Here is a 25,245-nt window from a genome sequence, read left to right as displayed (position 1 = left end):
ATCGCGAAGCAAATAGAAATTTAAAAATATCCGAACAATGTGATTCGACGCAACGAATACGACACCAACTGAAGTTGGCACTTTATCCTCCCTTTTCGATTTTTGTTTTTAATTCGATTGAAATTCGAATCAAATTAAAGAACAACTTCCGGTTTGAACATCCAGTTTGGACTTCCGGTTTGATAGACCAATCATGGACAATCAATTGCAAATTAACCATCATTATTATTTGATGTAGAATTATTAATTGCATCATGATATGTGGCCACAATTAGTAATTACGTAACAAATAATACGAGTCAATCATCTGTGAGAGCATTTCTCGTTCTATAACGATAATTATTGATATTTTACCGTACTTGTGAATACCCTTTATTTCGATCGTGGAAAAGAGCAATTACATTTATTTTCATGGTCTTGTACACGTGTATAAAGTAAATGTCTTTTATCAGAACGCGTGGGCAGCTGCTTATACTCAACAAGCAAAAGGCGAAGGAACTTTCAGTCAGACACTTTTGTGCAGTTCATTCTAAAATCAATGTTCGCTAATCTATATAGAGCAATCAATCTGTTCTTCAAATTGTACAAGAACTTTAAACGATAACGAGACTGCGCTAGTTTTGTAAATTAAAACAAATTGTAAAATCACGTACTCGTTATTTTACATTAATTTGCTATAATTCGTATTTCATTTCTCGAGTTATACTGGCACTATGTATGTGTATATATATGTATTTGTACGTTCTTTTTGAATTGTTACGATGAACAATTAGTATATTTGTTGTGAAATCAGAACCAGAATTTTAATTAGCGAACTTTGATTTACATAATCTTTTGTACGGAGGACAATAAAATTCTTAAAATTCAAACAACCACAAAGAGCGATACATCTTAGATAATAATATAAGTGATATCGATGGCGCAAATTCACCTTTTACGCAGACGTAAAAAGACTCGTTTAAGTAATACTTACTCGCGAGTTCTCAAATGTGCGTATGGATTTATGCCATGAATAAGATGACGAGGAATTATCGTCGTAAAAATCGCGATTCTCAGGATCCCAGAAAGTTGCTGAAACTTCCTGTAATCGAACGCTTGAAAATAAGAATAGTGCAAAAAGCAGATATCTCGTTTCGAAAAATTTATACTTGAAACACGAACACTTTGTACGAGTAAGTAAGTAGAGAAACAATTTACAGTTCGATAATATTTCACTTGCACCATTCTCAATTTATCGAGAGATAAAGATTGGGCGTGATATTATTTACATAGAATTAATCTTCTATAATCTTTTACATGAAGAATCATGTCTTTGAACTTTGATTAACGTACCCTTAACGAGTGTTAAGATAAATCTTAATGTAAAAGTTGTACGATTGAATATTAAATCTCTACCGACTAGCATCATGATACTTAATAAATAATCATTTGAAGTAGCGGAATATCTTGATATTAAGCATACTTTTGTGCAAATATTTCATTCGCTTAGTCATTGTACAATTGGTGTAGCATCTTTGATGACTAGAATCGTAAATTTACCTAATAACCATCGTAACTTTACTCAGGTCCTTAAGTCTTTTACGCATCTTAATTGCTTGCTTTCGATAAAAAATAATTTAATTATTATTCCTTAATTAAATAGCTAATGTTATGTAATAATAATTAAATAACTTAAGCGTAAGCTTTTTAAGTACATAAATTATTTTTTAGACACGTAATAAAATTATGGACCTTGGCAAAAATAAGCGACACTCTTCCTTCTGTTAAATATCAAGATTTTCAAAATTACACGTATATTACATACGAATATATCGCGCTTATTAGCAATTAGTTAATTGCTAATTAAACTTGTTTTAATTCGCGTAACTAACAATAATTCCATTCTATCCAAGAACTTGTAATATTCTCGTGTATCTCGAAATAATTCCATTTCTAACTCCCCCAAAATTGCTGGTTCGTGAAGTTTCATAATTGAACGTTGTTCTCTGAGTTTAATTAATACAATAGCTTTCACTTATGGTATAAGGTTATTCCAAAATAGTTTCTAGACTTGATAGATTGCACAGAGAATATGGGTAACTACTAATTGTTTCGGCATTCCTATTTCTAAATATCTATCTTCTTCTTTGGGCATAATTTCGACACCGAGTTTCACCTAGAATATCGAATATCTATTTATAGAGAAATATTGTCTTTTCAACATTGTTACATATACATATCGCAAATTACGTCGAGAAGATTCAAAATATTTTCTCGTTTACTATATCTCTAGTCTTTAAAGTTCACGAGTATATTGTTGAAGAAGGTAGAAAAATATACACTTTCGTGTAAAAAAATAAATAGTTTGGTGGTTATCTCAGAATCTGATTGTTGTATATAATATCTTATTTTCGTACTCAGTTACCATTTATTCAAATACGCATGTAATCGTTCATTGAAAGCTTTGCTTCGAGCCGAGTTTTAATATCAACGCCTTGCAAACAAGTTGCTTTTAAAATTTTTATTTACGTTAAATTTATTACGCTCGTTTTGGCAGATATTCGACGAGGGATATTTCAATTTCTGTTAAATGGTCCCAGTATTCTGAACTTCCATATTCCGATATGATAGAAAAATAGTATCTGTTGTCAATAAATTATTTCTATCCTGTTTACAAAATGTTCAATATATTTTTCTCTTAGAGTATCGATACAATAGCATCGATTAATCCAACCACCTGGGGGAGATGGAAAATTGAATATCGAAGTACATTTACGTTCTGTCTTTTAACAATAACGTTAACAGTGTTGCCGAACTGGATAGAGAAATGTATGCGAAAGTTAGTTATTTAACCATAAAGATAATCAGAATTAAAATTACCATACAAATGCACCGATATCCAATTTCTTCTTCTTTTCGTCACAAAATGCATTCAGCACTTTATCCATTTTCTTAAAACGTTTTCTTAAGACACTTACAGCTACAAGCTTGCTATCGTTCGCTTATTGTTTCAAGCAATCTTTGAACGATTGTCTCCACATGATTTAGTTACGCACGATATGTAGTACGTTCGCGTCTTTTACTTTCATCGAATTCACTCCATGAATCACAAATTTCCTCTCGCACAGGCGACAGTCTTCAACAACGTACGACGAATTTATCAATTATTAGGAAATAATCGAAGACGAATCAACGACCGATTATGGTCGGTTCGTCAGCCATCGCAATTTCTTCCGTCGGTGCCTTGTCCCTCTTTCGCTTCCTGGAGAACACTATAAAGGCACAACCCGCGAACAGGTTGCAGAGAAATACTATCCAGGCCAGAATCAGAGAAAAGCCGTACCTCCTGGTTGCATCCTTTGGAAATGTCGTGTGTACATGTTTGCTTTCGAACTCGTTCGAGGACAGAAGCACTTGTATCACCACCATGTTACAAGCGGCTGAAACGAAATAAAAACGATGATTGGATCGTTAAAACGTCGTAAGTCAAGGATAATAAAACACACAGCTTTGAGATCTATTATACGTAGAGCTACTAAAAATTAAACGCTAGATCGGAAATTTACGAGATCTTCGCGTTAATAGAACGAAACATAGAGCGAGAGATAGAACAAAAAATGCAGTGATTCAATAAACCAATAATAAATCTGTATCCATGACAGTTACTAAATTAAACTAGTAATTGTGTTAATTACCACTAATGAAATGTATTCCACCAGCCAATCGTTTGAACATATATCGTGGATTACGAAACGTGTAGATCGAGAAAGAAAAGCCCATTATCATCACGAATAGGCTGATTATCGCGAACGATGCCTGTGTCCTCGAATAATCTGCAAGTGATAAATTGAGAGTAATTCAAGTGTGGCGATGCTTTCATAAATTTCTTTTATAATTAATAGTATCGTCTATCTTTCAATTACGTCAAGCACATGTAGGTTTCATTTTGTATAAGGTCCACAATGATAATGCATTTTTTAAACAAATGTCTCCGTGTATTTCGAGCAAGCGTATTTCAAGTGGATGATTCTTCGAAAAAGAATTTAAAAAAAGAGAGAACAGTACGCTGGTAATTTAGTTTCACTTACTGACTACAGTGTTTAATCCTGGGTTCAACTTGAGCTGCTTCTCGGTTGGGAACATGTCCTGATTCTTGCACTCCTCTGAAAGAAAAAAGATGAAAATGTTGGATATTAAATTAAAAGTTAAACTACCGCTTGATTAATGTAGACTTCGGCCCGTTGTTTGCAAGCGTGATGCACGAATCAGTTTGCGTTAAATCCCTGGTTTACAGTAATCACCCTATCCATCTTCATTTCTCTCCCAGCTTCCATTTACTATTTTCTCATCCTGGTTATCTTTCTTTGCCTGGAACGCCTCGTTCGTGTCTCGCGTCATGGTGAGTTATTTTTACGCGCAGCCTTTAAACGGAACTGGAGAGACAATGAGACCGTGATCAATATTTATACCACATGATATTTAATCCTTCGATTACGCGAGCTACGGTCGACGAAACGTGAATCCATCACACCTTAACGAATATAATTAGGAATTTCCGCGTAAAGATTTACGAATTACATAAACGATTTAACGATAAAAATTCAGTGAACACGTGTCGTCTAAAAATATGGGAAGTGTCGTTTCGTGTTAGTACAAGGATAAATTCTGAAAACAGGTTAGAGATGAAGATACGATGAGAGCAATGATCGACCCTTGGACAATTTATGATGATATTACGGTTATCTAACTCAGTTCTGGCATATGCATGATGAAGCACAGGTGTGGAACAGTAGACGTGACGTATGACAAGTCAGTGTACAGCTACAGATGCGGATTCTGACATAGCCATAATTAACTACAAGGAGTGAAATTAACTGCTTTGGTTAGAGAATTACTCCTCTTTCTTTTTCAGGTCTCTAATTGCTTCGAATCTGCGATATTGTAACGACAAATTCGAAGAGAGAAGAGCAAAAATTCTATCCACGATATTTGATTTAAATCGGCGTATTTTAAAAACATTACGATAATAAGAGGAGTTGCTGCAATTGTGAAAGAAAAGAGAAATCTGTACTCGTAGATTTTTATTTAAAGTTTATCAGACTAGTGCATCAAAGTGTGAGCAAACGTATAAATTAAGTACCAAGAGAGGTTTATAATCGAGCTTGGTTTATTGAGGTATGGTAAATCTCCGGATGACATAGTGGATGAATATCCGCCTTCTTTAAGCAGAAGTGTGATAAATCAAAGTCTGTTGGGCAACGGTGCGTATTGGTTTAACGTGGTGTAAATGATGGAAACTGTAGGCGAAAGAGAGTAACTCTGATCGTTCAACGTTGAAAGAACGTATGTATGCGTATACTTTGTTGAAAATGAATTATCAATGTTGCAGAAGGTCGTTTGCCTAACATAGTGTTACAACTAATGCAATTTTATTCTACTGTTTCTATTTAAAGCACGGGAAACTAACGAGCGAGGTTTCAGAATGCATTTATTCTTTATGTATATCGATTATCGAACCCGCCTTTTTTGAAACGACGCCATCGTCATTCGGACAGCCAACATATCGTGGCACGTCTCTTATCCCTCGTTCCACAGGTGTGGAATTCTTTGCCATTAATTTGATGAAGATGTAAAATTTCTCAGTGGTCGTTTCCAACGGAGTGTATTGTCGTTTCTGTCACGAGCTCGCCCGAATCTAAATTACGTATAGCTGGTTTAATTATTGGGAAGGCACGACGAAAGTTGTTTGAGCCAACTACAAAGAGAATAACTTGGCTGTATTGGGTTTACTTCTTTTTACCGTGACTTTGATCAAAGTTAAACTTCATAAACGTAAATCAGTTACAAGGCTCTGTTTCTCCAGTAAATTTTGAATCATTAAACTCACTTTAGGTGACCGATAAAAAATGGCTATCCGATTGAACAGCAGTTTCGTTTTATTAAGTTTTCCACGTTTCACAGCAGACCGAACTTTCCAATATTACATGAAAATAATATAAAAATGAAATGGGTCGTCCTTTCAAATTTCAACGTTGTGTCGAGAAAATACGGGGCAGGAGGATAATATTCGATAACATTTTTCAAACATTCCATACACTTACTGTAGGGGATCATTTCGGTGGAGTTTTCTGACTGTGGCATGGTCCCTTCCACACAACCTCTCCAGAGACCCATATGCTTGTAGATTAATCGTCTACCTTTGCTTGGATCCCCAAGGGGTAAACCTCCTTCATCCGGTGCTTCGACTGTGAACCAGTGATCGGTTCCAATGGCAATCGACCATATGCACACTGACAGGCCAACGAGAACAGTACAACCAAGAAGAATTCGCCTCTCGAAGATTACCTGTACAACAAAACGCACACGAAATATCTAGAGATTTCATCTCGGTCCCGTTTCCTTAGTTTGTAAAAATAAACACTTATAAATATATACAAATATCTAATTATAATATTTTATTTTCATTCAAAATTTTGTTACGTTCGCACAGAGAATTTAGGGAACCGTTCTGTTAGAATCTTTTATCGCACATGCAGTGAACCGGAAGTTGAAATGAAACGGTTCATTATAAAATGAGACGAGACAGAAATAAAAGCAAAAACGTATGATATTGTACCTGATTGTATAACGCTTTCATTCGACTCGCCATTTTGTTCAATCCTTTGAATACCTGGAGTTCCTATTTGGCAGACGTAACGGTCTACTTCTCCTTTGTGATCCGACTTAATCACTTTGCTTAGTGCGCTACTATATTGCATTCATTATATATTCAGAGCTGACGTTTTCAGATGGCACAGAAAAGTTCTGATAAAACTAATATCTAATTATGTACTTGTCAGTTTTCCGAATATTCTTAATATTTACTGAATCTGTTTTCTTACAAAGAAATTGTCGATATTTCATTAGACGTGAAATTTACAGTGACATTTGTATTAAATCTTTAGAAATTCATTTACATAGTTGTTCTGATTGGTTCGAGATTTACTTTTACAGGAATCAATGAGAAGCTTCCTGAAAGGTTTCAACTTCTTTGCTTTCCTTCTCTTTAATTCTCGAACATCTTCGTTATTTCTTTCAGGCATTCATTTCGATTATTTGTGTCACTTTTCCCAGTAATATTCCACTCAGTAGCTTCCATTTCTTTTCTTCTGTTCTGTATTTCGACGATTATAATTTTAATTCTTTAGAACTCTTCGGAAAGAAAGTTTCTTCTTACGATCACTGTGAATTCACGTAGTTTCACAGTTTCGTGAAATGTTGTTTGACAAGACCTGCAAAAGTAGAGAAAAGAAAAATTCATGATAGAGAAGCTGCGTAGACAATCGATACGATAACAAAGAACATTCGAGTACTTTGACAGTCAATTCCAATCACGTATCCATCTTTTCACAAATCACTTACAATTATTTGGCACGAATTTGAAATTTCCACGGATACTTGACTCTCTTCGTCGCGATTAGTATACCGTTATTCTGTACACTAATATGGTTATTAACTTTGTAAACTGATCAAACATGCCTTAACATAATATGTACATTACACGTTTATCCAAACACGAAATGAACAAACACAGTGGAAATTAGAAGGACGAATTTTAGATTCATTAACTTGGTAACAAATTTGTATTGTACAACGTAGCTTGTATTCATCTTCTTTATCTGATGCTTTTAAGATTATTTAACTTACGTTGTATAGTAATATTTTAGTGTTGAGTTGAGCGAAGTTGAGTAGCTCGGACGCCAGTATAATTTTAAAATTCCTTGGCTTTAAGTGTCTTTAGGGTTTATGGCTGAGAGTTGGGCGTAGTCAGGAATAATTTGTGAGCTACTGTCATATCTTCCATCTTAATTATTTACCCGTTTTATTGCCACAAACTTTGATATGTGAGCCATTCAGGGACCAGACTGCATAATAATTGAATGGAACTCCTTACAATTAAATTAATGATATCAACTTTGTAATATTCTGATATACAGTGAAATAAAACGCAGTAGCTCCTATGCAGACAAAGAAACTACGAGTTTGTGGTTTGAAAAACGACAATGCAAAAACACGAAGAAACATATATAAGTAAATTATACTACTACGTGCCTGAAATAATTTGGCAAGAGCTGGACTTTCTGCCGAAACGTATCAATTTCATTCTATTCGCCTTTACTACAAGGTTACAGCACGTCAACTCCTTGAAGCAGCCAAATTAAATAATGCACCATGCCAAGTGTAGAATTTTGTTGTCATGTTCTCAGAGAACACGGGATTAGGAAGAATAATCTCAATGGAAAAAACGTGAAATGTGAACAATCATCCTAGACAACGTGTATAGTCACGTGTGAATTTATTTGTTTTGTCAACGAAATCCACAATTTTGTATCGTGCCTGTTCCAACAAAGTAACTTCGTTAATCTAACCAATCATTTGTTAGCTCTCGCGCCGCTATTATGATTGAACGTAAAGTAACCGAGCAGTTATGAATGACTGTATTAATCATAATCCAAACATTTTTAATCATAATCTTTTCCCAATCGTAATCCGATACGCCAGTCTAAATGTAAATAAACTAGAACAGGATTAATCGGACATGATGAATGTACGTAATTCCTCCATCTGTTCGGCTTATAATTTTTCAAAATTGTTGTGAAAAAGGAGACATCGATCCTCGAGTGCAATCATTTTGCCCTTTTATACTTCATCGACGCGGACAACGACGTTGACAATGCGAAAATTTTTTCTTGTATCGTTTTCACCGATATGAAATGGAAAATGTGAGAAGGCTATTACGAAAATAAATTTACAAACGCGTGCTTATAGATCTGAAAGGTCTAGAGCGAGATACTAGCTACTACGTCAGTGACTGGCGCAGATGCTAATGATTTTGTCACGATCATTGAACCATCTTCATCCAGGAATCTTAATTCAGAGAACACTGTCTAGAGAAAATCCTTCGAATTCGTCAGATGCACGAGAGATGAAAGTTATCGACGTGATGTTTGAATAATTCGATATAGAACGAAAATAGAAAAGAGGCGGTCCTAACTAGAAATCGTGAATAGAATTTACAGATTATAAAGTAGACAATTTATGGATTTCTTTTTATATTTTTCTGGTTAATCGGCCTATATTCGTTGAGCGTGAATCGTACAAAGAGAAAATAGACACGACGAACGCAGGTATAATACAGGAGTTGAGAAACTAGGTATGAGTCGCATGAGTTGTTTACCAGAAACGGAACATTTTGGCAAGACAACATCGACTGGCAGGCATCGGTAAATCGAAAATTTACTCTATATCGTTTCGTACTCTTCGATGAAATCTACGCTTCAATGAGACTATTTACTAATTAAAGTTTCCCGAACAATTAATTCGTAGCACTTTTGGCATAGAGTACGCAGAGTAAACAATCCAGGATAGGAATATGTAAACACAAACAAAGTGCGTATTGCGTTACTGGCACGTGGCGACTGTTTTTCCTGCAGAGTGTTGGCCCGCATCGTACAAGAATAAGTAAATACTGGTAATATCCATTCTAGGAATCTTTGGCAATGAATGTTATTATTAAATATATAGAAATGTAAATATTGATTATACGAAGCAACATATTGTTAATAGTGATTGATATCTGTAGGAAAATTGGTTTACATCTGTTATCCGAACTTCTTCCAATTATTATACACGCGGTATAGAATCCTTTTGCTGTTAATTAAAATTTTAATTATGTTTGTTCCACAGTCTGACTCGTCCGATACAAAATACATCCATTTTGCTGAAATTGGTCGTATTTCAATAAAAGGCGGTTTAACCTTCTGCGCGCAAAGGGGCAAAAATTTAATCGATGTCAAGAATACGCGGGTAGGTTTCATATACCACATTAATGGTAAGGTAAAATGGAACAAAAATGTTTCTTTTTATAGAAATCGTAAATTAAATGTTACTCAACTACTAGGAAAATTCTACTTGTATGCCGAAAGCAATATTTCAACAACAGTGTTTAGAAAACTGGGACTTTGTTGTAATTAATATTAAGATTAAATTCGTACGAGATCATAGAGAAAAAGGCTACTGAGAAATCCATTTAAAAAAAGATAATAAACGCGCAAACATATTTTAGTAATGAATTATTATTCTCGATGAATGCTACAACTGTCATATCGTGTTTCAGTTTTATATCAAGCGATCAAACGATCAGAATATCACGCGAAAGAAACTACCACTGGCAATCGAACGATCGCCAAAAGTATCTTAAAGCCTACGATTTGTCGATGGATGTGTTTATCATAGCACACATGCAGACACGAATTTATGAGACTCGCAAATCGTGAAAAACGATCTTCGTGATCTATCTGTAGACATAAATTATCATGTACAGTCACGTACTACAAAGTAATCATATCAATATACCAATATCCCCTGTTGTTTAAAAATGTTGTAGGAAGTTTTTCCTAAAACCTCTCTTACAAAATGAACCAAGCGGAGGAAAGAAAAAACAGGCTGTTTTGCTGATTTTGTATTGTATAGCGTGTTTAACTTGTGACATATGAAACTACAGAACCGCATATTTTTTTCTTTTTCATCTCTGATCAGAGAATAAACTTTGCAGAATTATTTCAGATCTTTTTAAAACCTAGAACACGTTCGTATCCTATGTTTCCCAGAAATTGAATTTTTTTTTAAGAGAAGCTATTTGACGTAATTTTATTTCCCGGGCAAAGTATTTCAATAACATCAAAACATTCCTTTGTGCTTTCAGGGCGGGTGTTTCATAAAAATGATAAATAATTTTATTAATAATGGCATTGCGGCAAATCGTACAGGTATAATATAGCGAAGACAGGGTCATAGGAGGTTCCATCGAGCTGAGGAATTACCGGCATTTGGCCTAGTTTTTACGAAACACGTTCCCTTTTTCACTTTCATGGCGCATTAATGAACTTCGTTTTTTGCCTCCACGTGAAAAAAATTCCGTTACGCGAACGTTGCTAATAATTTGATTTTCCTGCACAATTTTAGAACGAATTAACCTTATTTCCATTGGGCAGCGTTGTTTTCACTCGTGAAACAAGAAGCTGTGTTTTCGGTACAAAATTAGAATCTCTGTTCCGTTCATTAATTTTGCAACGGAGGAAAAGATTGTAGCTTGACTGACATTCGCTAGGAGAAGCTACCAGGAAATTAAAGTTATAATTTTCACGATATTCCCAAAAAATTATATTTCGAAGCTGTTCATAAATTTATTCGAATATATGATGAACGTTAATTATAATGTTGGAAACGTGTAACGAAGCATAAGCTAACAGGATTTCGAGCGAAGTTCTTTTTTAACTTCCGGATTCTATGGAACGCGCGGTGGTCTCAAACTTCTGGTCGGTAATTTATACAGTATTAACAAGAAATTAATTAGTGAAATAATTAGACTTGGCATTATTCGTCAAAATTTGTCGCCAACAATTTCTAACATGTATAAATAGCACGATTACATCATTTTCCTAATGCATATTTCAAGGCACCTAATGAAATATTACGAATATTTCTGGAAATGAAAAAATAAATACGCACGTAAAAGTATAATCATATTTACAAGTCCATTGGGTAACGACGAAGAAGATTGGCATTTAATTTTCATTCCAGATTCGAACTAAAGTAATAGTGATTTAAATTCTTGTTATTAGAGTTAAGAATAGGGTAATGGCATTATTTACTTATGGATCTTATAGACTTATATATTACATACGTGCTTAATTTTGTTATGCACTTTGTCCTAGTTTAGTGACGATATGCACTACTACTTAACTTTCAAGTTGATCGTATAATTTTTAGTTGTGAAATAAGTGGCAAGTGGCAAAACTTTAAACTGTTGGCGGTGTGCACTATTAAATCACACAAGTTAAGTAGGTTTCAGTGGCAATTTGTTCAAACAACTTCGTTGACTTATTTTGTAATATTACAATGATACGAATTTTACTAACATCCTCGGTATGCCAGTTTCATCGTTTGGTCCTCTCACAACATTGCTGACACTTTTACATCACCAGAGAAAATGTATCACAGATTGAATTTTATCCTAACTCCTTGAATGAACGTTCAAAGTTTGGCATGAATTACGGTAAAATTCTATTTGCCCAAGTCCATTGAAATGATTCCCAATAGGAATTTATAGATCTCTACAGTATCTATATTTTTTGGTACAAATGATGGGAATCCGCACTCTTGATAATCGAATTCATTCAATCGAACGATAATGAAAATTTCGGTCAAGTAAATGAGATAACTCGTCCAAAGCATTCAGTGGGCTATGTTGGGAATCCGTCATACCAGATATAGAGACGACGCTGGAAAAAAGATCCCATTATAAACTACAAACTAAAGTTGGCATAAATTCATAATCGTCGTGAAATTTACGAACGATGTTGCTGTCCAAGTGAAAAAGTTCCTTGCGCAGAGGCAAACGGTACGAAACTAAAAAACGGTCGGTGCCGACAGAGTCCAACCTAAGATTACAGAGTGCACGTGGCTGAACCATTTCATCTCAAAGTGTTAACGATACATAAAAGTCAAGCGTTCGATGTTATCGATGTTCATCGTTTTTCATTGCGACGATGACGTCAATGCACTTGCTATTGTTTTATTCGTTTACAAGCGCAGAACCGCAGAGCACGACGCTGCACACCGGTTTATTTAACCGCAGCTGCAGCTGCGCATACTGCGCATGGAGTTATAAATGCTGACAAAGCGAACCGTGCAACGATCTGTCAGACTGTAGACACGACACCCACAGTGACTATTTTTGAATATCGCCGCCTTTTTTCCGCCCTACGCCGTTCTTTTCTAACATTTATCCGCCTTTTAATGGTCCGAAATGTATGGATCACCTGTTCATTCGCTGGAACGGACCAAATACTCTCCAAATCGATGTAGAACTTCTTAACACTACAATTACCAGCCTCATTAAAATGACTAATTCGCAATCTTTCATAGATGTTTTGAAAATTTGAATGTTTCTTCTGTTTTTTATTAAGTGCACTGCCATAAATTTCTACAAGTTCAAAAAGAAATTCGATTGCTCCGAGTCTGTTATCTAATCTACTGCAAAGTACCTTAAAAGTGAGTGATAAAACTGTCACGAACAGTCTTTACAGCTGTCTGATTTTTTATCTCGACCTGTCGAGTTTCTCTCTTCAACTTTTTCTGCTTCAATAGTACATAAAACATAGATGTACGTAAACATATGTAAATCTGTTTCCCATCGGTACGTATTCGAGTTTCCGAGGAAATATTAGATAAATAAAAGGAGGTGGAGGAAATCTATTTCTTCAAGCCTGTACCTTGAACAACGAGAATAATAAAATTTGCACAACAATGACTATAAGAATCGACGTAAAAAATATTTGGCCCACATTCAGAGTCTATTGTTACAGTTGTGAAATCTTTCTCAAACGAGCTTCTTAATGTCGTGCTGTAAAGATGACTTTTACAATCACGTTGTTCGCCAAATTGTTAAAAACGAACAATTTTACGACTCCGTTATGTTGAAGAAAAGGGAATCCTTTTCAATAAGTTATAGAAGGGAGAAATAAGGAAGTGAAACGGTCGATTATTCCGCCGTTTAAAAGCAGCAATTTCTTTTTCATCTTCGTTTCAAAAGCGGAAAACTAAAAAGATAAAAAGAAGCTACTGGACAGGACAGCTTTTGCTAAAGGAGCAAAATAAAAATGATGAAACGAATGCCATTGAGACAATGACGTCCCGAACGAAATGTTCGTCGATTTATCGTCATCGTAGCGTCCTCGTCTCCTTTTTTCCCTCTTTTCTTCCTTTTTCTCTCTCTCTCTCTCTCTCTCTCTCCGTCTCATCCACTACGTCGATGATTGATCGTTGTGGATGGCAGAGGAGTTTATGGGACTTACCGTCGAATATAACGGCGAAACACGAAGTTACAGCGTTCCTAAATTTCCGTCGATGCTATTCTCGCCCTGAACCGTCGAAGACAAGCGGAAATACACGGACGTCTGCTTAGAATAGAATCAGAGCCAAAGATCTGAGGGGTTTGTTTGCTCATGAGCAAATTCAAATCAACGAACACGATGACTACCTGACAGGAACGTCATTGTTGCTCTCTAAATGCATCGTACTTATCGATCGATCTAAACGTCCGCGTCAATTTATTATTGGCCTACATTCTCGATTCATTGTAATAGAAAACTCAACACCCGCCAGAGTAGTCAGCAATCATTCGTGCTTCAATGCGGTTTCAAGCGGATCAACCGATAGAAAAGCGACACAAGGATAACAGAAACGAAAGATACCGGGAGACTTATTCAGCTTTTAGAAAGTGCGAAGTCTTGTAAATAGGAAAATGTATAATTTCGGTATTAATAACAGCGATGGTTTAATATCAATAATAATACATTTGTCATTCTTTGGTACTCTTTTGGATCTTCCAATGTTGATAAATTAATCGAAGAATGCGCAAAAACTATGATATTTTATTCTCAAGAAATAAAGTAAATCAAAATGGTAAACATGTAAGGAAATTGCAAGGAGATTTTTCAGTAAAGTTGGTTTCGAAACTTCGACAAAAATATTGATACATGCATTTATATGCATATAAGCAACGGAATTTTTCTCCGAGTTCTAAGAATTTTTCAAAGTACATGAAATACAATTTCGTTCGGTATATCGGTTTATACAAGGTAGTTGATCTGACAGGAAAGTTGCTTTCCACGTTATGACATCATTTTAGTCAACTTCATACACTTCGAAGGAAAATAAATACGGGAATAACATACAAGCTAAGAAGCACGATTGTTGACAAGAAGTAAAATTAGCAAGAAGAATAATAATCTTACGCCGGAGGCGTCACGATGAACTTCAAAACTTTCTACGTTATAATTATAAATCGAAGTTTCGTAATTATCCTCATCGTGCTCGTTCAATATTTATTCCTTTTGGACATGTAGAGATTTTATCAGTAATTACGTTGATGTCTAATCGTTGGAAATTTCAGCGAATCAAGGATAATACTCAATTGCGTATTTACACATGTCAGCAAGCTGCCAACTCCCTTGGTGGAATCCCTCTCGGATCGCTAAATGCGATTAACACTAATTACTAACGCATCGCGTGCTGCGCGAGACACGGTGTTGGAAACACGTCGGAAATTACCAAATATATTAATTACAGTTTCCCGAAATCCTAAACATGTTAGGTAATTCTGATTAATTAACCGAAACCGACAGAAGCTTTCGATTAATTTCACAGATAAACACCGATACCGTCTAGGGTATGAGATCTAAGAACTCCGACCGAGCGTTTGAAATAAAACTCCTGAAACGAATCGATCAATTTGCGCGTGACAGGTATCTCTCACATATCTGACAAATCGATCCACGTAACTCCCCGGTAAATTGAGAAGACAGGGTAACGTTAATAGGCGATTGACACCGAGTAGAACGTCGACACGTGTCAGTGCAGATCGCGTGCGTATACTCAGCCCAACCCGACGCGACGCGACGAACGAGCCTCGAACTCGGAACGATCGGCCAGCCAGTCTTCGCCAGAAATAGGTCCCTGGCAGTAGTTATATTTTTAAATAATTTCTCGACGACCTACGACAATTGCGTGGCACGCAGCACGTTTTTGTTGATTAAACTCGCGGCTCTTATCACTCGCGATCTTTCTTTAAGTAACACCGACGATAAAATAATTTTGTTATTATCCAGAATATATATACTATAGACTGGAAGTATTTTTGCCAACTTTTCATCCTTCTGTGGCTTCTTAATAACACGCTCGCACTGCATAGCTTCGGAAAAATGAAAATTTTTATACGGCCAACCGGAATTAAACTGGACTGAAAAAGGAACGAAGTTACTTTTCACGACGGACTTTTGTCGCTTTATTCTGTCTCGTTTCTATGAAATAACAACTTTTTTCGAATAATATATTTCTCAGCGATGGAATCCGATTGCTACGAAATAAATCCCACGCGTAGAATTTCAAAGCTTTTAAAATTTCCATACAGCTTTGAATCATTTGAAACACGGACGAAGTACAAACATACTCCGGTTGTCTAAAGTCTAAATGTTTCTCATTTCCACGCGCAAACTGTTGCAGTCGTATATTATCTATGAGAAAGAAAAACGGTCACATGTCGGTCGATAAATACGAACGGAAAGAATCCACAGTTCAAAGCTAATTCGCTTCTTCTATGTATCACGATAGTTCCAGCTTTCTCTGTTGCTATTTTTCGTTTCTTTCGTCGATTCGGTTCATTGTATCGAATTAATTTGTAATTCCAGTAACATTGACCAGACTCCTTACAATCTGTTCTCTCCTTTTGTTTTTCAAACTGCTGTGTTTTAAAGGCTGATGTATGCAGTCCGTCTGTTTTGGTTGGACGGTATAAATACAATGGTCAAAAGCTGGGGAGCTATCTTCGAGTAAACACAGACGTTTCCCGACTTCGCTGGTTGGCACGAGAATACGTGAGAAAATTCAGAGTAGCGGTGTCTTGAGATGACCGTAAGGATTTACAACGTGATTAGGGTAAGAAACGAGGATTTCCATCAAAGGAAAGGCTGGATCCTTTTTATTCAAATGGCCATGTAACGAAGATAAGAGGAGTTTTCCCGGGATTAAGAGCACGCTCGGCAATTTTCTTAATTGCTGTTTGCTAACTATGCGGAACCACAATCGTGTCGAATAGAAAAATTGCCGGCGGTAATATATTTTATATGTTCCGCCTCTTGAGAAGAGATAGTATTGAAAATCGCCAACCGCGCTAATAAATGAACATATGAATAGGATAATGGGATGACAGAGGTAAAGCTAATAGAGAGAACGGTAATTCCGTTAACGCGAACGATATTATCAGGCAGGGATTAAACATGCAGAAGGATTGTTAACGGTGGTCTTAATACGCTCTTTTGCTACTTGGTCGTTTAGACCTCCTTCTGTCTCGCGCTTTAATGTGCTTATGTAACAGCTTCATAATATAGAACAGAAAAGAAGAAATGTTAGTCACGTAGTATTATGATTAGCTTGGGATATTTTTAAAAAATTTAGCAGACCAGTAACACATGGAAGCGTGGTATTTTTCACGGATATGAAAATGATAGATAGGCATACTATCTTTGTCAAGCTTTGCTAACTGTGTTAAATAACTAATCCAAAATTTCTACACGGCGTTATACCGTAACATATCTTCCGATAAAATTAATAAATCAGTATAATTTGGCAAGTACATCAGAGATGCTAGCTGACAGTAGCGAAATATCGGTACAGAAAGAAACACGAGATAACTTCAGCGGGATTTGCAAACATCGTAAGACGTGTGCGTATTCATCCGATCTTTAAAAATGAAAACAGCTTGGAATTTTTACATCGCAGTTAATAATTCGAGAAACGATAACAAATTACATCATTATTGACCGAGAGCGGTTTCTTCGATTACGAAAACTTTTCACCGAAATATCAATATCAATTTCATCGAAATAAGATCATCCATCTTTACTTTCGAGGATATTGACAATGTCTCTCTGTGATTTATGATAACCATAAATAAATTACTAATAACGTGCGTAAAGTTCAAACGGGTAAAATACGTGAAAATTTTGGGCATGGACGGGCGTGTTCAAAGGAACATACCGTCTGCCAAAATTCGCTACGAACCGGTGACAAAAATATTCCTAAACAAATGATTCATAAAGATAATCACATTTATCATTTGATAACGTTTAGTAATGGTTCTGATCTAAAATCGGACTAGAGGCTCTGTTACCGAACCAAATAAAGCGTTACGCCTCGTCGCCGAATATTGCAAGCGCAGAAGAAATAATTGATGCTGTTGAAGCGCAGCCAATTTTCACAGGACTCTCTGTACACTCATATATTCGTTAACTTGACGATAACAAATACGATACACTCTCTTGGGTGAAATTGATAAACATATCCTCATTATCACTCATTATTAATTAAAACCGGAGAAAAATTTCAAAGCATTTTCCCAATTTCAACTGTGCTGAATCTTCCACTACTTTTGTTATAGATTCAAAATTTATATTATACCTATCGATAGTGATTTTTTTATTTTATTTATATTTCGCCACTTTTGTTAACCGCTTGTTCAAGAGATATTCGAAGTAACGTAACGAAAAAGTAAAACCTTTACGAATCCTTCGGATGGTGGATAAGCAACGAAGCTCACTTGTGCTTTCAACCGTGACACCTAAACTGCGAATATTTCCACATAGAACGTCTAGTAGCTGTAACTGATTTATCGCCAGTTTTCATCTTCGCGTGTGAACATAAACCGTCGAACAAAATACATTCGGTGACCCGTGACAAATCCTTGCTATAAGCAGTAAAAACCATCTTACTATCGTTGCCTGCAAAAGAATCTCGCGACAGACGTAAAGATTTGTATAGATTTGTAAAAGTTGTAAAGATTTTTATATGACACAGAGAAGAAATAAATCTTTGTGCTTCAGGGAATACGACAGAAAGTAAGGCGGGTAATAAAAACGTTAATGACGTTCTGTGTTGTAAAAGTAAAATGGGATTTTAGTAATGTAAAAAATAGTAGCCTGAATGTTGTTACTGTGGATGGCACTAACTGTAGGGCACAATTACTGTTTAAAACTGATTATAACTTCTGCCGTCTTCTTGAACTGTTTGAAGAACGGAGGACAAAGAGTAAAGAGAACACGCTTAATACTATACATATTTACGTATAATTACGATCGAAGCGATACAGTGAAAATAGTATAAATCGATAAAACGTAAAAGAAAAATAAGTAGAAAATGTGATGTATTCCACGTTTAAAAAGTTTTACGATCGTTTTGTAAAGAAATTTGATCTTTGATCTAGAAATGTAAATTATTTTAGGTTTCAATAATACACGTGCCCGGAAAAGAAATTAAATTGACACCTGACATATAAAATTACTGTTCCTCTAACACGTTATGATTTTAAACGTGGTAAAAGCTTCTGCTGTTGCCCGTGATCAAAGGAAAATCAAGAGAAATGCAATATCGAATAACGCAATCGCTTCATACTAATTGCCATTAGCCTACTGATTGGTAAACAAAGTTACGAGCAATTTCCACCTAGTATTAGGACGCGAGAATCAGCATTTCCTGCATTAATCCTCAAATCCTCGACGAGAATGCCGTTATAAAGATTTCGTTGCGCCAGAGCAGAAGTTAATTAGGGTGGCGTATAGAATGAAAAGTTCAAGGTGCATTACAAAGCCTGTTGTCAGGAAAGTCATCGACGTTAGTACTACGCGTTTCAATGGCACTTTATTTGTTCGAGAAATTCATACGAGTCCTGGCCGAGTGAATAAAAGCGTGTCAATACCGTTCCACTATGATTATTATCGATCTCAACCACTGTGAGAAGAATTTATGTGTTATACATATACCGTGATTATTATCGTATTACTTTTTAATGGATTCACCGCGGGAATAGAATCTATGTCTCGTATTTACAAAAGTGGAAAGAAGCCTGATATTCAACTACCATACAGTATCGCGATATACATCTGGATCCATTCATAAATTATACACATAGAAATAAATATGATCTTTCTTCTTTTTAAATTACAGCAAATCGTTCCATAGATTTTAAGTAAAGTAAATAATTTGTAAAATGCAAATAAAAACGAGATACAGCGACTCTCCGAAGCCAAATCTCTAGTTTTGATTTCAACAGCTCGAGGGAAAAGTTCAGTGGTTCTATGTGTGGTTCAGTGTATGGATCGAAGTAGGGGTTCGCAAGATGCATAAAGGAAATTTAGCCAGAGGGTGGAAGCCGAGGGCAGTCGAATATCGAACCCACACTCCACAGCTACGTTAGGGTGAAAATTCCAAACTCAACCCGCAGTCAGTTTGCAAGTTACGAAAGCTAGTCGTAACATGCGAAACTGCCGTTTATCACGTGATAAGAAGTAAAAAGTTTCGTGGAAAGATTTCCACGTACGAGCGTGATTATCGAAACTCAAACGATTGGAATATCGTTGTTTGCAATATCGAGAGAATAGTTTGAATTCTAAGTACATATAAACTTCTTTATGTATATCCAATGTTCCAATCGATGCTCCCTGGTCGTGAATTACTTAAAGCTGAACAATAACAACATAAACAGAAACAATGTATCCGCAAAATTTCGTCGAATTTTAAGAATCGCGGTGTGAAACCAAGTTGTAAATAGAACGAGAAGGCATCCACCTCGCAAAGATCGACGACGTTAACCCTCGCAAACAAAATATGTACTCTGGAATAATAAAATTCCCGCGTGACAAAAAGGTAACATTTTAAGTACTCGACGTTGACAGAGTAATTTTAGGAAGTACCAAAACACTTATTTCGTGACGGCCAACAAAATTTTAATGAAATTTCTGCAAAGCAGACTTCTATTTTTTCATTATGACAGTACCTTTGGACATAAAAAGCTTCTAGTCCAGAAGATACTATTGTATAAGACCTGCTGAGTTACTGTCGCTATAAAATTTTTCTTAAACTCAAACCTTCTTTCGTTACTTTAAATTAGTTTAAACATAGCATTATACAATTGAAAGAAAACAATATTCCATAATTCCTTCTACGTTTGATAACAAGCAAATAACAAAAGAAGACTGCGGTTGTTTATGCATTTCAGAGAAATTTAAACTGTATAAAAATATACAGAATATACATGATATAGAGAAGCGTATAAAATATTCAAAATAAAGTACTCGTTACAGCATTAGCATAATAATTATAAAATTATGAATATGCATAAACAACTACAATCCACGTATAAGGACATGTGAAAATGTTTTATAAAAATAATATATAATTACTACTATAAAAACAATAACGTAGATGGTTTAAAATTGCATACTGCATGGTTTAAAACGGGATAAGTACTGTATACTGTAGCAGTGGTGCTGGTATTACGTTTCTGTTGAAATCGTGTTCCAACAAATCTCCTCTCCATGCACGTTTCCGATTAAACAAACCTCGTAACACAAACGATCGACACGTGAACCGACATGAAATTTCGCGGCAGCCACACGTTTAGCCACGGATCGGTGTCCGCGAGGTGGGCAACATCAAAAATAAAGTCAATCGGCCGCGTCGTAGTTGTCGTGGCGTAAAAAGCGGAGATTACGAGACGCGGAGAACGAAAAAAATCAAGATTCATGCGGCATGGCGTAAGAGAAACAATAAGCGTGGAAGGAAAGCGTGGGTGACTGTTCAACGAGGCACCTCGTCGACACGTGTCCGTGTACCACGATTCGGACTTCCAGCTCTACTGCCGACTTTACCTCGATCTTTCTTGCGTCTGGCGATGTGTTTCGATGCCCGAGACGACGCAGAATTCCTTCTACTGGCAAGTTATCCGGTTTCGTCTCGTGGAACTCGAACGAGTTCGAAATAAACCGCGAGGGTAAACGTACCACCTACACACGTTGCCGGTTGGCCCGACACTGGTCGTACACCGACTACTTGCTGCGTGGCTTCGCAGCGGTGAGCGGAACTCCCAGTGGGGGTAGCGACAGGAAATGGAACGTGGGGAAACTGACGAACCAAGGGCTAGAAGGGAAAATATGCGACGGAGAGACTCTAGGAAAAGAGAGTGCCATATTCAACCCTCCGTTTGTATAGCGTTCACGGCCGACTGCATTTTCAGATGCATTTATTTGGTTTTCATGGAACTGCAGAATTTATCGTACGTCTAAAATTGCGACCCTTCTCTCACTCTCTCTCTCTCTCTCTCTCTCTCTCTCTCTCTCTCTGTCTGCTTCTCTTAAGTAGGTGCGTTTCCTTGAAAGATCAAAAAGTGCGAAAAACTCGTGCAAACGCTTCATCGTCAGGTTTATCGACGGCGAAATCATAATTGTTCTTTATTTCATATGAGAAAATGTGTTGCATAGGATATTGTTGGTTATTAATAGTATCTAAATGGTTATGGATATTGATTTTGAACGTTTACCTATTTTACACGTACAGACGTGACTTTATTAGGTGAATATTTATCGCGTTCGTTATAAGATATATTTTTTAAAATGCCTTTAATGGTAAGATTATCGATATTTGTTACTTAAATCGTTAGGATTATTCAGTTTCATAGACGAAACTTACAGCAACGCAACGCGGTCAAACATGCTGAAAATAAGTTGGCATTTCAAGACACAGTTTGAAGTACAGGATCATTAAGTTGATCCTAATATTAGATTGTTTAAATATTACTAAGCAAAGATTTGTGTTCAACAAATGCTCAACGTGAGTTAATAAGGATAAACAGTTCGAGAAAGCTAACGAGTTTGATGGAAAAGTTCGGCCATCCTTTTCCAAGAAAAATTCTTGTATTTCTAGTCACGTGAATTCCAAACCACTATTTATATTTCAACTACGCACAGTCTCGAATACGTGTAACTTCACGATCTGTTCAAAAATCTTTTCGTCCCCTTGTCACGGCGGAGATAGTGTATTATAATTTCACCAAAAAATGCTAAAAGCGACATTAAGAATCCACTGCATGTGATGTAAGCCAGATTCCACACGAGAGGCGATATGTACGAACTATTAATTTCCATGATGTGAGTCTTTCTTGGGCGAAATTTACCAATGTAATCGTTTAACCATTTCATGCGAATACCTGCTGCATCCAAACGTATTATGGTCTTTACAAATTGATCTTTATACGGCGAATGTTTTTTCAAAAAGTACGCACTCGGTGGTTTCGCGTAACACAATTTTTCGCAGTTTTTCAGGACCTTTTTACCTTCGCGCGCATGCGAATAAATCATCATATTTACATTTCTCGTCTCTAGGAAGCAAGTAATATTATTGTGTTGCTCCAAATAATTCACGCAACTCTCTGCATTATCCATCTGGATCGCTTTTCTCTTTAACCGAGAAAAAGATTCGTCTTCGTTGAGGAAAGTTACGTTGAAGAGACCATCCAAAATAACGGGAGTCAATCCAGCGTCGTCCAACTCCTTGTAACTGTTATAATCTATCACGTTGTGCTCTTTCATGCTTATGTTGGTCAGATCAATGAACAGATTCGCCGAATACATCGACGAAGCGAGTACAATGAGAAAGAATATAATTCTTTCCGTCGTCTTCTTTGGCCTCGATGAGATGGAGGTAGCTATCAACAGACCGAAGATTTTCAATGGTTGCCACAGGTCCGATTGAAATTTCAATACGACCGATAATCCCCAGAATATAAGGAGAACACAGAAATTTGTGGCGATTCCGATTAAACCGCGTATCTCGATATGATTGGATTTGTATTTAACCGGCACTACTGGACACCAACTCTCGAAGCTAAAAGGTAAAGTGAAATCACATTTTACAGCATTAGCGTCCGCGAAAAGCGACAACGTCGGAATAATCATGTCAATTTTTTCATCGACTATATCAGCGAATACGTTTTCACTGGGATATACTGCGATAGTGAAGTTCATAATCCGAGCAAGTGTTTTTATAACTTTTACGTCCGGGCCTCTATACATTACAGGGTATCCCTGTGAATTTTTCGTGTACCATAAATAGCCTGCACGTTTCAGCATGCCTATTCTTATCGGGTAACCATAAAGATTGTCCACTTTATTGGAAAACAATTCTATACCCGAAACATAAGGCCGTTGATCGTAGACGTTCGTAAATGGGTTATACCGATGAACTTTCGCAGCGATTGTGTGTCTATTTAATTTCGACAACTCTAAAATCTCTATGTCAATCCAATGATTGTGCCACGTTTGCTTCAGAAGCGGTTCAAAGTTGCAATCTGCTTCCTCCATCATAGTTATCAACAGAATTTTTGGTCGATTCTTGGACACGATCGCGCGTGTGATATTTTCCGTTTGTTCGAAATTCGGTGAAGTTTTTGCGATGTAAATGTATAAAATCAGCGTTGCTTGAGATACCTGAGAGGATGACAGTTCCAAAGGATCCGAGTCGTTCACCGAAATGTAACTCGTTGGTATAGTTTGAGCCACAATTTTATAGATCTCGTTGATTATTCCGAGATTGTTTCCGTAAGGATTTTGAACGACGAGTTGAACATCCGAAAATTTGATTCTTCGAAGAACATCTATAATAGTTTGTTCGACGCTTGACAAATGATTTAAATAATTTATCTGTTGAAGCATTAGTAGATATACTGGTAGCATCATAGTGATTTTCTCAATTCCATGAATTGAGACAAAGGAAGTCCTAAAAAGATATAATTATTAAAGTTAATGTTGTTAGAGAAATAAAAAAGTCGTATACTTACAATTTGTCAATGGTAAGAAGGCTACGTCTTGGAACGACGCCACTCGCAGAATGAAACTTCTTAGATATAATTTTTTATTTGTCATTTAACGATTCTTTAATTCTCATAGATCAAGTACGCAGAGGTAAGACATCTACAAAGCTACAAACGCAGAAGAAGAGTTACAATCGACTGAAAGAGGCACCTTTATACCTCTTAACCCTTCGCGCAAAATTTCATTTATCTTAAGTGCAGCAATAGCGTACATAAACGACGTTCGTACTATATATAAAACAAATTCGTTTAATGGCACGATACTTATCAAATGCTTTTATGCACTATTACAAATATGTCGTTGTCGATTTGATTAATTCATACAAATGGAGAAAAGTATTTTAGTATTAATTTCATTAGTACTTTATGCAATGTTCATTTGCACCGTTCCTTGTATGTTTAATTAAACAACAATTTCAAACAATTAAAAAACAAATTAATGGAAAGAAGGAAGGAAATCTTTCTCGTTTAAATGATATTTGCTGATTAAGTGAGAATTATTTTAATAAGATAGGATTTTTTCATTAGCGAATTTCGTTCGCAGATAGTAGACCGGTGACGTACTTAATTAACTCTTACAACATCTTCCATTTATTGATAATTTGCCCGCCTATTGCAAATTTTATTGACCATAGCCTAGAAACGTATAAGTTATCCTTGACGATGCATTATTTCCCGCAGTTATGATATATTCACTACAATTGTACTCTTTCAAACAGCTCAATAGCAGCGACAAATTATACTAATTAACAACCCTCAGTTCAGCATTTTATACTATGAAGGTGTTTGCTAATAATTATGGAAAATTAATCGAAGGTCACGAGCGAAGAAGCTTGAAATAGCAAAAAGTTAAACTTGTTAAATTAAGACGTAAAAGTTTTTAACATCTGTCAATTATTTCCTTGACATCATCTTCCTTTATTCGAGATGACAACAGAAACTATTAATAATTAAACTTGTCATCA

At 36.1% G+C, this 25,245-nt stretch overlaps 1 protein-coding gene and 1 long non-coding RNA gene across 7 annotated transcripts in view; one reads left to right on the top strand and one right to left on the bottom strand.

The window, feature by feature from the left end:
* LOC143303448 (uncharacterized) overlaps positions 1–25,245 on the top strand; it is a 37,316-nt gene that overhangs the window by 405 nt on the left and 11,666 nt on the right. The gene's annotated exons all lie outside the window — the stretch shown is intronic.
* On the bottom strand, positions 1,127–25,168 carry LOC117160859 (transmembrane protein 114). 5 transcript variants are annotated; one of them, XM_033341902.2, is made up of 7 exons: positions 13,878–14,027; positions 7,666–7,883; positions 6,596–7,250; positions 6,081–6,324; positions 4,068–4,142; positions 3,675–3,812; positions 1,127–3,419 (listed from the first exon to the last, which is right to left on the bottom strand). In XM_033341902.2, exons 3-7 carry the CDS (start codon positions 6,626–6,628, stop codon positions 3,169–3,171), a joined length of 741 nt encoding a protein of 246 aa, XP_033197793.1. In that variant the 5' UTR covers positions 6,629–7,250; positions 7,666–7,883; positions 13,878–14,027; the 3' UTR covers positions 1,127–3,168. The 5 variants fall into 5 exon arrangements, 3 of the variants coding, with proteins under 3 accessions (XP_033197793.1, XP_033197796.1, XP_033197794.1); XM_033341905.2 differs by lacking the exons at positions 7,666–7,883; positions 13,878–14,027 and adding an exon at positions 21,285–21,467; XM_033341903.2 differs by lacking the exon at positions 7,666–7,883 and having other exon boundaries at positions 13,878–14,023.

Source organism: Bombus vancouverensis, chromosome 12, assembly GCF_051014615.1.
Source record: "Bombus vancouverensis nearcticus chromosome 12, iyBomVanc1_principal, whole genome shotgun sequence".
Lineage (NCBI taxonomy): Eukaryota > Metazoa > Arthropoda > Insecta > Hymenoptera > Apidae > Bombus > Bombus vancouverensis.
This window is presented reverse-complemented; position numbering and strand designations above follow the sequence as displayed.